Consider the following 17,318-nt stretch of genomic DNA (forward strand, 5'->3'; position numbering starts at 1 on the left):
GGTGATTGAGGCACCCCCCTTTGACTAGAGTACATTTCCTCATCCAGTGTTCTATATTCCACAGGTAAGCGAGACCATCCTGTGTTTGTCTTTCTTCTGGCTTACTTTGTTCAACATGGTATCTTGCAGTGTCAGCTCTGTTGGAGCAAATCTCATGATTTCACTGTTCCTCGCAGCTGAGTGGTATTCCATTGTTGTGTATATAACACATCTTCAAAATCCTTTTATCTTTCATTGAGTGCCTAGTACCTAGCAATATCTTAGCTATTTTACTGAATATGGCGATGAATACTGATGTACGTATGTCCTTTTGCGTGAGTGTTTTTATGTCTTGTGGGTAGGTGCCTAAAAGTGGAATTGCTGGGTCATACGGCAGTTCCATTCCAAGTTGACTGGGAACTCTCCCTACTGTTTTCCACAGGGGCTGCAGCAGACAGCATTCCCACCGGCAGTGGATGAGAGTCCCTTTTTCACCACATCCCTGCCCACACAGATCATCCCTGCTGTTTTTGCTGCGTGCCATTCTCATCGGTGTTAGATGTATCTCCCTGTCACCTTGGTTTGGAACTCTCTGATGACAAGTGATGCTGAGCATTTTGTTGTGTGCCTGCTGGCAATCCGCCTGTGAAAAGGGACATTTTTTAAAAAAATTATTTTATTTTTTATTTATATATATTTTTTATTGATTCACTGTGAGATACAATAACAAAGCTTTCATGTTTGAGCTTTGGTTATACAGTCATCAAACACCGATCCCTTCACCAGTGCATGTTTTCCACCACCAAAATCCCCAGTAACCCCTCCCCCATTCCAACCTCCTCCTGCCTGTGTAGCAGACAATTTGCACAGTACTCTATATCTCTCCTTTGGTTACCTTCGATATTTCAAGACCAGTCCCACCACCACTCATACCTGCCTAAAAGGCAATACTAGACAATGTGTTTTGTATTGCTTGTTATGGATACAATATAATGTTGTGCGGCCACAAGAGCGGCTACAGGCTCTAGGAATTCTAAAATTTTAGTAATTAGGGTCTGAAGAGAGATTGCTGCAGCAAGTTGCTCGGGTCCGAGGTTCGTTTGTGTGTGTCTGGATCATGGCCATGTGGGAGCTTAATTAGACGGTGGCCGGATGTGGCATCACCTCGTGGTCCCATCGGGGTGGGGGGAAGGAGAAGGCCCCACTCCTCCCCTGTGGAAAGGAACATTTCTAAAGGTCCACTTTGCATCCTTCACCTTACAGCAAGGACCTGGCTCGCTGGCCCTCCCCCGCTCCCCCTGCCCCTCCTGCTCTTGGTCTGTCTCCTGTCGAAAGTCAAGCCGGGCCTCACATCTGCACGTCCACCAGTCGACCCACTAGTTTGTTCTTAGTGTCTGTTCTTAGTATGTTTTTATTTGCTTTACTTCGGTCTCATTTCTTTATTTCTCACGTGGAAGTGGAGTCCCCCACGGCCTCACTTTACCCAGGACACGCTCGTGCCGTGGATCTTGAAAGAGCCGAGCAGTTTCTATTGTGCCAGCCTGTCGTGTGCTCTTGGTCACAGAGCCGGTCAGTGGACACCGGTCAGAGGTTCTAAGCCTGGGCTCTTGGTCATGGCCTCGTGACGGACACAGGGGTGCATGTTCCTCTTCCCAGTCATGTGTTTGCATTGTTAGTGTCATCACCCAGAAATAGGGAATTTCTGGCTTTGATTTTTCAAGCACTCTCCGTGCCGCTTTTTCCAGCGAAAATTTACATTTTTAGCACCAGTGTACAAGGATTCCCTGCTCACCACACCACTTGTTATTTTATCTTCTTTTCTGAAAAAAACTTGTGTTTTTTTGAAAAAACTTGTGTTTTTATTTCTTACAAATAGCTAACTTTAATACAAGATATAGCTTTAGTCATTGTGCACGTCTGAGGGAGTTTCCTGCACCATAGCTCGGGAGTGACATGGGACACAGAGAGAAAAGGGACAGGAGAATCGTTCTTTCAGCAGGGAGGCGAGCAAAGGAGCTTTGTGGCAGGGACGTGGGTCTCCTGGTTTCCTGACACGGAGCCTCGTTCCCGCCAGACACGGCTCCTCAGAACTGGCCATGGCCGAGTTTCAAGTTTGTTCTTAAAATGTTTCTCTCCAGTTAACAGAAGATGAAATTGCAACGATCCTGAAATCCACTTTGAAAGGACTAGAATATTTACACTTTATGAGAAAAATCCACAGAGATATAAAGGCGGGAAACATTCTCCTTAATACAGAAGGACACGCAAAATTGGCGGATTTTGGAGTGGCCGGTCAGCTTACGGTAAGTAGAATAATTTTGCAGACACTTGGGGTTTCTGTGTCTAGGTTTGCGTGTTGATTAGATTTTGATCCCTTTGGGGGAGAGGAAGGAAAGAAGTGCATAACTTCATTGTTCTTGTGGAGAAAGGGCCATGATTTTAGTATTAAGAAAAATATTGGAGTCTTTGAATATGAAACGGTTTCAAATGCTCAAAGCCTACATTGCTTCACTTTTGTAGCCTTTTTTTGATGAGTGAACTGCCTTTAATAACTGTATTCAATAACTTTATTGGACAGAATTATTTGTGAACTCCATAGTTGCCAGTTCAAAATTCCTAAATATATTTTAATTTAGTTGCCACTTTTTAGAAAACCAGTCAAGTTCAGTTATAATCTGTAGTGCCTGAGGGTTTCAGCAGGAGGCTGACTATATGGGCAGGCATATCTCCTTGGAGTTTTTGTAGCAGTGCTGATGTTTACTAATGAACTTTGCAGGACACAATGGCCAAGCGCAACACCGTCATCGGAACTCCGTTCTGGATGGCACCGGAGGTCATCCAGGAAATAGGTTACAACTGTGTGGCAGATATCTGGTCTCTGGGCATCACGTCCATAGAAATGGCTGAAGGAAAACCTCCATATGCCGATATACATCCCATGAGGGTAAGGGAACGGGGCGTCAAGCCGTGGATGGTCTCTCCCCCAGAGCTGAGGGGACCACTGGAGTGGGGAGAGGGCTTGGTGGCAGGGTGGGCGATGTGGGAATTCAGGGCTGGGGTGGTAAACTGGAAGAGGTATAATGCTAGACCCCTAAAATAGTCAAGGCCTGGTTAGCACCATAGTTGCTTCCATTTGAAGTACAGTTTGCCAAGGATGTCATTGTTTTCGTAGTCGGTGTATGGGAAACTTCAGTTGCCTTCATTTTACTGTTAGGTTCTGTGTAGCACTGTAGCACTATTGTCTCATTGTTCATCAATTTGCTGGAGCAGGCACCAGTAACGTCTCCATTGTGAGACTTGTTAATGTTTTTGGCATATCGAATATGCCACAGACACTTGCCAGGCTCTGCTGTGTGGGCGGATACTCTCGGTAGCTTGCCAGGCTTTCCGAGAGGGGTGGAGGAATCAAACCCGGATCGGCCGTGTGCAAGGCAAACGCCCTACCCGCTGTGCTATCGCTGCAGTCTAGGTTCTGTGTAAGAATCATAAAATTACCTATCAAAGAGTAAGCTTCTGTTAGCTTTTCTCCACTCACCCCTGGAATGTAAAATCAAACAAAACGGTGTGAAGCAGGGCTGTTTCTCTCCACAGCCCCGTTTCCTGTCCTTAGGAACAGCCTGGAAGCGGATCCTGGGCCTCTGGGTAGAAGAGAGGCTGCACTTCGTCTCCGTCCCTTGGCTTAGTGTTTCCTGGGTGTGACTTGGGAGAAGCAGGAGGAGACCTCGGCTGCCTCAGACTCTCCCCTCAGTGCTGGGCCTGAGACTAGTACAAGGGAGGGAAAAATCTTGTCGAGTACCTGTAAGCGGAGGGTCCCGGCTTGTGGTGCTGGGAGAGAACAAGGATTGTCCTGAGCCTCCGCTGTGCTTCCAGCATCCGCTTTCCGCAGTGCCCTGGCGCTGAGGGGTGGTGACCCCCTCTTCTGGGTGATTCTAGGAGACTCGCCTGCTCGGAGATCAGAACGTCTATCTCTGTAAATGTATTGCCCTCTAGTGGCTGTCGGCCAGGAAGCTCGGGGAAAGAGGAAGAGAGTCCTGTGGAGATTGTGTGTAGGGGAGAGGGGGGCAGGCCCTGAGGAGGCGGTGGCCGGCAGGCGGAGGGGAGGAGCTGAGGGGGACCTGGAGCACCACACCCCAGCGCTGGTGCTCACATTGCTCTCCTCACCCTGGATGATACTTGCAAAGTATTTCTCTGGAAAACTCTTTCTCCCCGCCCCCTCCCCAGTCTCCCCCTCCCTGTCTCCCTCTGCCAGCACCCTCCTCTGCCTCCTCTCTTCCCCTTCCCTCTCTCTACTCCTCCTTCCAGCTAGCAGATTTTTTTTTTTAAAGCCTATCTAAATGAGACACTTTCATAATTTAAACAAATACTAATTGACACTTTCTGCCCCCCTTCCCCCGCCACCTAACCTACTAACCTAAGTCCTTGCCCTTCTCCAAGGCCCAGCTCAGCCTGTTCCTCTCTGGCGCTTTCACTCTCTCCGTCCTGGCCTTTGGGCCTTTGTGATCATTACTGGGGCGTTTGTGCACGATGAGCTTCAAGTCTTGGGACACGCCTCGATCCCGGTGGCAGAACAAGTCTCCCCCAGTTTGGACCGTCACTGGAAGACTCAAATTTTTCACTTGTGTGGGAAACTGGGAGTGTCCGTGAGAGGCCCCGTCTGCTAGGTGCCGGCCCGTGTGGAAGTGGTGTGGCCCGAAGAGCTTCTGGGCGCTGTTCTGGGGGCACAGGGCTAAGAGTGAGCAGCCCCCAACGCACCCCAGACTAAGAGGTGCCGGGCGAGGTGGGAGAGCGGGAAAGGCCACTCCGAGCTGAGGGCTTGCGGGAGCTGCACCGGGCACCCGGCCTCAGCGGGCTGTGGCCATCCTGGTCCCCAGCCAGGTCTGGGATGTGCTGAAGGGCGCAGTGGAGGCAGGGGGCACAGGGACTTGAGGAAGTGCTGGAGAGCCGTTTCGGGCGGGGGTGGGGTCCCACGGGGTCCACCCCGGGACAAGGGCTGAGGACGGGGACTCTTTTCCCCACTCATGGCGGTGCGGCCCGGCAGCTCTGGAACATTCCTATGCCTCAGTCCACACCTTGGTCTTTTCAGTGAGGTTGGAGAATAGGGTAGTGATCATGAAGTGAGAAAGCTGAGGGGATGATACTGTGATCAGTGAGTGACAGGAATGACTAGGATTAAATAGCAACCTTTGAAATTTTCTAGGGTGGCAGGAAATGCAGACATTAAAAAAATAAGTTTTCTCTCATCTTTTTCTTTCTTTCTTTCTTTCTTTCTTTCTTTCTTTCTTTCTTTCTTTCTTTCTTTCTTTTTTTTTTAGAGGGAAGGGGTTTTAAATTTTTGGCCACACAAGGCAGTGCTCTGGGTTTATTCTTGGGTCAGGGGTCACTTCTGGGTGCTGCTTGGGAAATTATATGTGGTGCCACCATCGAACTGGGGTTGGCTTGCAACTAAGATAAGCAACTTATCTCTCCAGCCATGCTCCCCACCATTTTTGGTAGCAATAAAAGGAAATAAATAAATGCTAATTAGATCATCAGTCTACATAGCTGTCCCATGAATGATGATGTGGTGGAAAGCTCAGACATCAGGTGGGGGTAAAGAGAGTGGTTCTGATACCCAGGATGGGTGCGTCTGTTCTATGCAGTAGGTGCTTCTGATTGCTGTGATGGGCACGACTGTTCCACTAAACAGGTAACTGTGGCGAACAATGTGCCTAGTGGACATGTGTACAGATGTGCCTAGTGTACAGGTGCTTCTGAGACCCGGGATGGAGGCATCCGTTACACATAATGGGTAAGACCCAGGAAGGGCGTCTGTTCTGGGTTGCAGGTGCTTCTGTTCTAGGTAACAGTGATCCTGGTACCTGTGAATGGTGCATCTGTGCCCTGTGACAGGTGCTTCTGTCTGATAACTGTATGGGCGCATCTGTTCCATGGAAAGGTGTGCTTCTGACTCCTGTGGTGGGCGCATCTATTCTGTGTCTAGGGGCTTCTGCTCCCCATGGTATCCGCACAGAGGCACTCGTCTGGACCTGGAAACTGAGCAGGAGGTGGTGGCCAGCTTGCCCCCAACTGCCCCGGCCTGAGGGGAAGTAAGGACTTGGTTCAGTCTTTCTGAAAAGTCCTTTAGCCGTTCCCACAAGGTTCCAGACCTTCCTTGCCGTGGGCTCTCTAGGTGTGTACAGAGACAGGCTGGCGCCTAGGCTGGGGAATATGGACTCACTGCAGTCATTTCCTCAGACAATTGTCCAGGCCCCAGACCTGCTGGACGCCCACCCTTGCTAAGAGCGAGAGAAGTAGCTAGAGCTGAGGTGACAGAGAATTGACTTGCTCCTGAGCCGTTATAAGTTCACATCGTGTATTTGTGTGACTGCAGCTCTTTGTAGCACGTGTATTTTTAGTGCCATGGCTCAGGGGCCATGAAGACCTTCACAGTGGCGCTGGCTTTGAAATGTGGAAATGAGCCAGTAGGAACTTGGCAGCTCACTGGGAATGGGTCCTTGGGAGGTGCCGAGGCCTGGACCACTTGTTTTATGTGCTGCAGATTGATGCTGCCTTTAACTTTTGTTTGTTTGTTTCTTTGGTTGAATCTGGGTCTTCTATATACAAGACAGGTGCCCTCTCCTCTATACTATTGAGCCTCCCCTCTTTAATTGCCCTTTTTGAGAGAGAGTAAGAAGTATTTGGAATATAGATATTCAAGGAGGAATTATCTAGTAAAGAGACGGTTTTGATGGTTTTGTTTGATGGCAAGGGATATGTAAAATTCATTAGTTTTTATATTTCTGTTGTTTTAAAGAGACACTATGAAAACCAATTTTTCATCATAGTAAATAGCATTAAATATCTAATAAAGCATAACAACGAATATACATTAAAACAGGAGAGAAGTGTAAATGTGCTTATGAACTTACATCCAGGTATTAGGTTAAAAGTAATGTGTAATGATAAATGGAGGTAAATCTCTTAAGTATTAAGTGAAACAAATTTTATGAAAACTCAGGTTTTGTAAAATGTTAAATATGTAACCACTGAATTTTTTTTGGTCAGTTAAATAAATAAAGGATTAATTTTGAATTCCGTTAGCCACCTCCTTCTGTGGAGATGGGTCTTCTTTCTCTTTCTCAGCCTCCTGACTCAGAAACTATGTATTTAAAGAACTAGGCAATGACTGACTGGTACCATTTTCTTAAATCCCCATCACTGTAGCAAACTCGATTTTTTTTCACATCACTGAGGCCATATTGATCCTGGTTCCCTTAGCTTGTTTCTGTGTGTGGAGATGTGTCGCTGCCCAGAGCCCGGCAGGACAGAGGCTTGGAGCAGCCCAGGGACAGTAAGCGAGGCCCGAGGTCCGGCCTAGCTGCAGGGAAGGACGCAGCAGCGAGAGCTGGACCTTGGCGCAGCACTGCATCGCAAGCATGAGGTGGATGAACGAAGGGTTATCTGCGTTGAAAGCTGTCCTTGGAAGAATGATGTCATCTCCTTTCCTTTCTCCTGAGGAGCCTTTCTGTGGGCAGCAAGTGAGCAGGGCCACCACGTGGGGTGGGGGTGACTGGAGCCCTGTGGGGCTGTTGGCTTACAGCCAGGGCTTGGTGCCGGGCACGTCCTGGCATCCTTGGCACGGCCCAAACAGCGGAGATGGCCCCTCACTGAGGTCGGGTGGCTCTGTTGCCCCCGGGGGCTGCGCTGCCACAGATTTTGTGACCCTGGGCCAGGAACTGGCCTGTGTAGCTTGGGGTGGGCCTCAGCATGTGACCCCAACAGGTGGGCCCCAGCACGAGGGCCCCAGCATGTAGACCTCAGTATGTGAACAATCAGCAAGTGGGCCCTAAGTCGAGGGCCCCAGCACGTGGGCCTTAACAGCATGTGGGTAGACATGTGGTGGACATGTTGACATGCAGGTGGGCTTGCAGACATGCAAGTGGACAGGCATGTAAATACGCAGGCAGGCATGCAGACATGCAGACACATAGACCTGCAGGCAGGCAGGCAGGCAGGCAGGCAGGCAGGCCTGTAGGCAGCCCATGGTGGTCTGGTCAGGACTGTGACTTGGTGGGCACACCCAGGTCTCCCCCTTCCCTCTTTGCCCTCCGTGTTTGAATCTGGGGCTTGGATGACTTGTTCTCGGCCTGGGACGGTTGCTTCCGTTTTAGTTTTTCCTTTTTACACCCTTGTACATGGTTGCTAGAACGGCTGTAACCAGTGACCACAAATGACCACAAATGGAGTTTTCACACAGTGTGGTTGGGCCTGTCCCGGGCCATGGTGTTGACAGGACCGTGCTCTCCCCAGAGGCTCTTGGACAGACACACTGGCTCCCCGGCATTCCTTGGCACCCCTCCACCTTCACACCCCCGTCAGTCCCTATGCGTGTCTTTTGCTCCTCTCCAGGTCACAGCTTGCCCGTAAAGGGACCTGCCTTGGTTTAGCTCCCTCCCCGATGGCCCAGGTCCTTTCCATAAGGACCCATTTCCCCCCGGAGCTCACATTCCGGGATTCCAGGGATCCGGGCATCACCAGAACTCCCCACAAGCTCTGCTCTCAGATGACCTGGAGCTCAGGGTGAAAGCCTCCTTGTCTCTCGTCCTTGTTTCGGTTTGGTTTGGGGGGCTCCACCCGGCAATGTTGAGGGCTCCTCCCAGCCTCGTCACTGGAGCAAAGCCCCTGGAAAGGACAGGCTGTTTGCTTTGTGACCACCTGACTGCACTTGAGATTGGGACCTTGCCTGGGCCCCAAGGGTGTCCGTGCCGGCCAGCGAGGCTGTGGAAAGCTGGCCCTGTGTGGGAGCTGCATGGTGGCTGGCTATGTACAGCAGTACATAGGGGTGGCTCTACTCCGGCCTCAGGCCAGACCGTGTAATCTAAAGCTTCTGGTGATGGACGGTGTGACTCTCGGGGGGTCCGGACTAGGCAGAAACTCCCGTCAGTGGACCCCTGGTGTTGCCTTCCAGGCTGGTGCTCCTGGGCAGGTGCTCAGTTGTGGGAGTTGCGCATAGCAGGAGACAGTATCCCCCCAGAGAAGGGCGGCCCCCAGGCAGGGCCCTCATAGGTTCTTGTCACCCACCGGGCACAGAGGGTTTGTTTTTGTTGCTGTTGTGTGTTTCTGTGTGGCGCTGAACATGCAGGTGCATGAGACTGAGCATCTACCAGTTCTTCTCCTGGCCCCTCTGACAGATTGGCTTCACGGGTGCCTGGATATGACTGAACTTACTCATGACCCTGGTTGCCAGCATATTTCCCGGGGCCGCGAGTGTGGCGTCAGTGGCTGAGCGTAGGTGTCACACATGCAAGGCCCTGGGTTCGGGTCCCTGCCCTGCATCTCACCATACCCCTTGGGTGTTGCCCCCCTACCCCGCAAAGAACACAACAATGGTTTCTTTTTCCAGATGGTCTTGCCGCTGCTACTACGACTTTGATCGTGGCACTGCCTAACTCACCATGTCTTCTAGCAGCGGTTGTGTCATACTGTGGGAGAGAAACATCGAGCCCCGTGGCCACTCACTCCCCCTGAGCACCTGCTGGGGCCCTGTGTCCGTGCCGACCCGCCCCCATCCTCGGGGTGGGGGGCAGGGGGGACGTGCTGCTGAGACCGTAGCCCAGCCTGCCTGCGCGCTTCTCCTGATGTGGTAAACAGACTCACGGCTTCTAGTTGAGTTCACGAAAGAAGCCGGATGAGGGGAGTCAGGAGCCGAGACCCAAACCCGCTGTAAGGCCCATCTCCGCTTACAGCTCGACTTGCAAACTGTCACTCAGGACAAGTTTGTCTAAAACTCACAGTTTCAAATGGGCCTATTCAGATTGATCAGGGTCCTCTAGCTCCCCTGGCCCCGAGAAGGCCGTCAGCACACTCGGCCTCGTTGTCTGAGCCGGATCATCCTTGGCCGGTGGAAGTCCCGGGGCTCAAAGCTGCTGCCCAAACCTGCTTGCTTCGGCCCTAGTGAGTTTTGTTCGAAAGCCGTCAAGGAAGCTGTTTTGGCAGGAGTCCAGCCTACACTCATGTGTTTGAGAAGACTCAGCTTCCTGGGGGTGGATGTGTAGGGGGTTATCTGAGGGCAGGCGTTGACTATAATTTCAAGGGCATAACACAGAAAATAAGTTCATAATATTTTTGTAGGGAATGCTCAGCTTTTGAAATGATGGTTGGGCGACATATTTTAAAATATGCAGGTGGATAAGACATACCTGACTTAAAAAACGTCTCCTTAAGTTCCTGTAGGAGAGGATAAAATTCTTCAGCTGTCCTAAAGGACTGTATTAATTGAGGTTAATTATTTGATTATGTTAGCTTAGTGTTCAATAGAACTTTCATATAAATAGAATCATCTTCATTACATCTGGGACCGTTTATATCCATAATTATACGTACTTGTGCTATATAATGAAAGGTGGAGGATAAGTGATCAGCGGTGACTTTATATGCATCACAGTAAGTGACTTATAAACTGAGGGTCACCGTTTTAATTGGAAGGTTTGTGAATCTCTTAAATTCTGTAATCAAATGAAAGATATCAAAGGGAGAAGTAATTTAACATAACAATTGCGGCTTACACTGAACATATGTTCCTGTTAATAAGTTGCATTATGGTCTTTAAGGACTTGTACGTAGTTAGTACATTTTGGTTCATTTGATACCCACAGTTTTTCTTAATTTTTATTAGTGCGTTGTTACAGTGGTTAACAAGAAATACACAGATTTAAGTTGCAATAGTTTTCCCAGGGTTATATGATCTAACTTCACAAGCTTCTTGGACATATGTAGATGCTTTTCTATTTTGCTTTAGTTATGACATACAATTGATATAGGCAAGCATGAAAGCTCGGGCAAATTTTCATTGCTTTTTCTGGATCTTGCTCCGGTTCTGTGGTATTTATGTAAAGCACAATTTTGTTACTCGGGAATGCATGTTGAAATTATCATACGCACTATTTTGCTGTAGGCCCATTGGCACCACCACAAAGGTAATGCACTGCCAGTAGGCCGTTTCCTTGTCGGCTGCATTTACAATTTAATAGAAATATTACATGACTTTTTAAACAAGTGTTTTGGCAGGGAGGAAATGGCAGATTCCATACAAACAAGCATAGCTTCCTCTCCTTAACCACACTCCAGCTACCCAAGAAATTGTACTTGGTTTCGAATGTGGGGGTTTCATGGTAGAAGGGGGCTCAGCTGAAACGGGAGTGACATTGCTGTTTGCTGTAAAACAGTCGTGCGCCTTCGGCTGCTGGGTTCTATTACTCAGAGGATCAGCGAGTGACACCCACTCCGTTTCTGCGCAGCGTGGAGGTGTTTTTCCTGCACTTCACCTGGCTGTGACTATCAGGTTCTGATGGGCTATATGAGTCAGGACCTCCAGAGAAACCCTGCTCTGTCAGTCCTGCTGTTTAGAGATTGAAAAGCAGCAATGATAACAACTTTATTTATATTTTTTGCTTTTTTTGGATCACACCCAGTGATGCTCAGGGGTTACTCCTGGCTCTGCACTCAGGAATTACTCCTGGCGGTGCCTGAGGAACCATATGGGATGCCAGGGATCAAACCCGGGTCTGCTGCGTGCAAGGCAAACGCCCTACCCGCTGTGCTATCGCTCCAGCCCCAACAACTTAATTTTTTTATTTTAAAACTTTTTTTGGTTTGAGCCCCATGCCTAGTGGGACTTGGGTGCTGCCGCCAGCTTGGGGCTCAGGAGACGCACCCCACATGCAGCGCATGTGCTCTGGCCCTTGGAGCCGTCTCTGGCCCCTGTAGGATTTTTTTTTTTTAAATGAAGTTTTGAGTTTTGTATGTCAGTTGATTCTCCAGAACAGTTTCCTGTTCTGGAAAAGGCACTTCCTCTAGATCCACTCAGATTGTAGCTTGAAGATGAGTCAGTTTGGGGGCTAGAAAATATGGAGGGAAGTTAACCCTATATTGGAGCCTGGAATGCCCGGGGCAGCTCTATCACGAGCAACTTTGTAAACCACAGGGTTAAAGTTCAAAAGAAAAGAAAAGACAATATGGGAAGAAACTTTGGGAGTCCTGTTACCACTGATAAAAAATATGTTAGACCTCAGAACATCTGTGGTTACTCAGCTTTTGTTCTATATCATGTTTTTTAAACTCGAAGGGTTTCATTTATAATTTAAAAAAAAAAATCTAAAGCTATTCTGTTGTATTTCACTCTTACTTTCTTTGATTCTCTGGATCTGAATATACATGCAGTTTTACATAAGATGGTAACCTGGTGGCGGGGTGTGGCGAGGGAGAGAGAGAGGGAGAGAGAGAGAGGGAGCGAGAAAAGGAGAGAGAAAAGGAGGGAGCGAGAGAGGGAGAGAGTGTGTGTGCGTGGGTTAAGGTGTTGTCTTGCACACAGCAAGTCCCAGTTTGATTCCCTAGCACCCCATTAAGGCCCCTTGAACCCGGCCAGGAGTGAGCCCTGAGCACAGAGCCAGGAGCCAAATCCTGAGCACTCCCAGGTATGTCCCCGAAGTCAAAATCAACAAATACCCAGAAACTGACAAAAGCCTTCTACAGCCCCATGTACGTTGGGGGAGTGGGCTGCGCTGTGCTCCCCAGCCTTCACTTGGCCACATTCCACGGTGCAGCCTGGGCCCCGCGTGCCCTGACGGTCCAGGCCGGCCCCACCCGCTGCTCTCTCTCCCGCCGGCCTCCAAGGCTGTCGCCGCTCACCTGGCAGCGGGAGCAGGTGCTGCTCTTGGTGTGGCGGGGCCTGGCACTGGGCTGTGCTTCCGGCCCTCCCGGCCTTGGCTTTTGTTCGGTTCCGTGTTGCAGCATGTCGGGAATTGGACATATGGACATCACATGTGCTGTCGCGTCCTGTACGGAGCCAATTTGAACTGTTTCCATTTGCCTCAAGTCCAATCATGGTATTTATTTTTCCATGGCACTTACCCAGATTATCCATCCCTCCTGCTTCGCGATGTCACCGCCACCAGCCCGGGGGGCCCTGATTGCCGCCGCGCGCTCTCGGCTCCGCTCGCCCACCGTTGATTGATGTTTACAGAGGGGCCGGGATCCTTCCGATGGCAGAGGCTCAGGTGCCTGGTGGCACCACCTCCAGCCTGCGCTTGTTTACACAGGAGGAAAGCTTTATCTCTGGCCCCCAGACGGGAACGGAGTCCCGGTGGGAAGCTTAGGTGGGTACCGGTCTGGGTGTTGGAGACGGAGTGAGTTACTGGTCAGGAGCCACAGTGAGTCAGCTGAGTCTTTTCCCGCCCCTCGGAAGGGAAGGGTGGCTCCGGGGGGCCGCCTCGTGGGCTGGAGTGGTCAGTGACCCCCGACTCGCGCCTGACTCCCCGAGACGCCCCACGGCATTGCTCTGCTGATTTTACTCCCCTCCACCACCCTCTTTTGTTTTCATTTTTTCTTTTTGGTTCTGGGGCCACAACCTGGGGTGCTCAGAGCCTGCTCCTGGCTCTGCACCCAGCAGTCACTCCTGGCGGTGCTCGGATAACCCTCTGGGATGCTGGGGAGTGAACCTGGCTAACTTGCGTGCAAGGCAAGCACCCTCCCCGCCAGTGAGCGGGCTCTGGCAGTGCCAGGGAAGCTGTGACCAGCACAGCAAGGACAGTGCCAGGGCACGACAGGGTCTCCTGACCGAGATGGTGCCTTCACCCCAGAGACCCACAATAAAGAGGCACTGGGAGGTCAGCAAGGAGGGAGTCCGAGAGGCTAAGCAGAGAGGGCCGGGGCAGCTGCTGCACCCACTCACCAAGAAAGGTCTCTCGGGGGCAGAAGCCAGGACCTGCGCCCCTGGGAACAGAGTAGATGGGGGAGGCCACTCACTTGGTGCCCCGAGTCATTCAGAGTCGAGACAGTGATAGTTTCCCACGTGCACCTGACTACGGTCAGCCCGTGGCGTGCCCTTGAGGGGCCAGGCGTCCCCAAGGATATGCCGCACATGGCAGCCTGGAGTCTGCGGGTGCGTGGGGTGGCAGGAATGGCTGTGGTGCTTTGACTGTATCTGTGGGCAGTGTGATGTCGGACTGTGAACATGGACATTCATGTAAACCAGTTGCCTCAACTCAAAAATAACATGTAAAAGGGGTGGGGTGTGTTTTAAGAGCACGGACATGTTTGATGTCCAGGTTTGATCTCCAGCACCATTAACCCCCACCACTGTCACCCATACACACACACATGTGCACACACATACACACACGCACACATACAATAAACATACACATACACACCCATACACATACACACCCATACACACATACTCAAATACACACATGTATAAACACATATACACACCCATACACACATACTCAAATACACACATGTATAAACACATATACACACCCATACACACATGCTCAAATACACACATATATACACACATACATACATATACACCAATACACACATACACACATATATACCCATACACATACACACACACGCATGCTTGGTACCACTCCCAGAGCAATATCAGAAGGGCAAGAAAGGCAAGCATTCCAAGAGGGAACCACCTGAGCTGGTCTCGGAGAGTTGGACAGAGCAGCAGGAGCTGGCTGTGGCACGCAGGAGGAAGGAGGAGGTGGGGACTGTGCAGAAGCGGGTTTGTGGTACTTTGGAAGGACATGTGGCAGGAGCTGCTGGTGGCTCGGGTGTGTGAGCGCAGGGACAGTGCCCACATGCCGCTCCCTGCAGTTTGGGAGGTGACCTTTTCCCAGTCTGTTCAGACAAGAACCCGTGCGCCTCGTTCTTCCGGGAAACCACGCTGCCCACGGGCGCACACTTGCTCAGGAAGGGCAGGTGTGAGGAGGCGCTCTCTGAAGAAGGAAATAGAAGTCACTGGCAGCAGTACTGCCTAGAGATTCCCTACAGTCTCTCTCGGCTTTGTTTGTATTTATTTTTAAAATGTCATTCGAATCATTCATTGGTATATTTTGATAACTTCTCCACATCCTTCCATATATTTGAACCTTAAAATATTTTTAAAATAGCTTAACTAAAATAATTTTATTTAAGTTGTGCTCTTATGATAAAGCTTTGAAATGAGTAGTCTCTTTATTTGATGTGAAAGGGAACAACTTAAGCACGCCACTGACTCAATGATCGCAAAGGGTGTACGGTGTCCTTGGTTTTAATTTTTCATACCAATAAATCATTTTCTGTTGTTTCTCATAAGTTGCACATTTTAAGAATATAAATATTCTGATGACTTTTAAATTAAGGTATATAGTATATCAATTCTCTGTGGATTTTGTTTTTCTAGTTCCTTTATACAAATATTATTTCTATGTGGAATTTAAAAAACTCTCTATTAAGGGAAATTATTTTTGAGCCATCAGACACTGATATTTACATTGCAATTCATACATCCTATCTTTAACTCTGTATCGGTAAGCAGTCTTAACCAGCTGAATGATTACATCAAGGCTAAATAATTAACCATATCAGAAAACATGCAATTAATAACGAACAGATTGTTAGATACTTCCTTCTAGCAGTACAATCATTTCAAAAACAAAACATTCTAAATGTTTTTTTCATTTAAAACGTATTTCACCTGCCAAAAAATACAAATGTGGTTTTCTTAACCTTGAACGCTGCTGTATGGACGTGGGGTCGGGAGGCATTCCTCTTGCTGCCAGCTAATTAGTTATTGGGGTGTGGGGGACCATTCTCCTGCTGCCTGACTCCTGCTCCATCTCTGCCGACGGCCTTCGGCACGAATGTTTTGCAGTTTCAAGAAGAAAAATTCTAAAAGGTTTCCCAGAGAGTCGGCGTTACAAAGGATGGAATAAATGCCCTTATTGGGGAGCTCTGGGGAAGGAGGTAGAAGCAAAGTGGTGACGAAGAAAAGACTCAGGGGAAGATAAAGACAAGAATCAGCGGGTGTTTGAGACCGGGGGAGGGAGTCACCGTTTGGGAGGTGATGGATGGCCCTTTGCAAGTGTTTGCTCTGTCTCTCGGTTGATCGGGATGAAGGGGCTGTCAGATTGGAGGTCAGGGTTGGCTGTGAGGCGTCCCCCCTCCGCCAGCAGCCCCCAAAGTTCCCGGGGGGGACCAGAGTTGCCTCATTAGCAGGCCAGGGGATGCTGCTCCACCACTTTGTGGGGTGCTTGGCCACCCAGGTGAGGAGAGAGGTGGGTGGACTTGAAGCACATGAGAGGGGAGGAGGCCTTAGAGGGTCACCTGACTCGAGGGGGAGATGAAAGCCCACGGAGAGGCTTTGGACCTCGCCATCAGGCCACGAGCGACAGTGCCACGGGCACCAGGTGGGGTGGGCGGCAGGGACGGAGACCCAGGGAATCGTTAGCTGGGGCTGGCAGGCCTGCACGTCTGTGGGGCTGTGCTCAGCGTCTGTGTCTCGGAGCCCGGGGCTTCGTGCTGTACATACAGTTGTCAGGCAGCTGCCAGGCCTGAGCCCAGGCGCGGCACGCAGGTTCCTGGAGGCTGACTTGGTGCGAAGTAATGTTTGATGGAGCCTGTCTGACCCTTGGCAGCTGCCCTACATGGGCGGTGGCGTTTCTCCTGTCTTAAAGACATCCCTAAGTGGGGCCAGAGAGATTGTACAGCAGGTAAAGCACTTGCCTCACATGTGGCTGACTCAGATTCAATCCCCAGCACCCCACACGGTCCCCCTGAGCACCACCATGTGAGGCCCCAAAACAGAACATAAAACACCAAAAACCCAAACACCAAGCTCCCAAGTACCCCCAAACAAACGCAGTGAAATCACTTGTGCTGCGAAATAGTGTCTCCTTGCTCATTCCATCCCGCCTGTGATTGGGCCCATCTGGCCCTGTGCAGGGTCACTGCTGCCTGGACCGGGGGTGAGGCGGGCTAGGCCTCGGCAGGACAGGACGCCCCCGGCAGGACTCTTCTGCACCCTGCTCACTCAGCCGGGACAGCTCATCTCTGCTGTGCGCATCTTGGGGTATGAGCGCCCGCCCAAGCTCCCCGGGACCCCTGGGCACCCACTGCTATTCCTGAGCCTGGTGGATGTTCAGCGGCCCTGGGCAGGGTCTCCCTTCATTTTTAGTGTTTGAAGGAAAGCCCCAGGTCAGGGGCCCAGCTGGTCTGGGCACAGGCACGCTTGGCTGCTGCTGGGTGACGCGGTGGCTAACAAAGCAGTCACAAGTCTCGGAGCCACCAGCAGAGGCCAGAGTGAAACCAGTCGCACTGCAAGACATCGCCTGACTTCAGAAAGGAAAAGCTAGTTGGAAAATTGACCCACTTTGAAAATGGACATCTTGCAGGGGCAAGAGGGGGGACATAGACATCGTCACCAGCCACGAGACTCAGTTTCCCCCCATTTTGAATGTTGTGGTACCACGAAATCTACCCTTGTCCTCTCCAGGGCACGAGGCATACCCAGGGTGCGGGCA

General features: G+C 50.4%; 1 protein-coding gene across 1 annotated transcript in view; it reads left to right on the forward strand.

The window, feature by feature from the left end:
- Window positions 1-17,318, forward strand: part of STK3 (serine/threonine kinase 3) — a 199,655-nt gene that overhangs the window by 55,294 nt on the left and 127,043 nt on the right. Inside the window, exons 5-6 of the mRNA XM_055129423.1 lie at window positions 2,118-2,282; window positions 2,756-2,923. Of these exons, the coding sequence (XP_054985398.1) occupies window positions 2,118-2,282; window positions 2,756-2,923 (333 nt within the window). The remainder of the gene's footprint in view (window positions 1-2,117; window positions 2,283-2,755; window positions 2,924-17,318) is intronic.

The sequence above is a fragment of the Sorex araneus genome, chromosome 2 (assembly GCF_027595985.1).
Source record: "Sorex araneus isolate mSorAra2 chromosome 2, mSorAra2.pri, whole genome shotgun sequence".
NCBI lineage: Eukaryota > Metazoa > Chordata > Mammalia > Eulipotyphla > Soricidae > Sorex > Sorex araneus.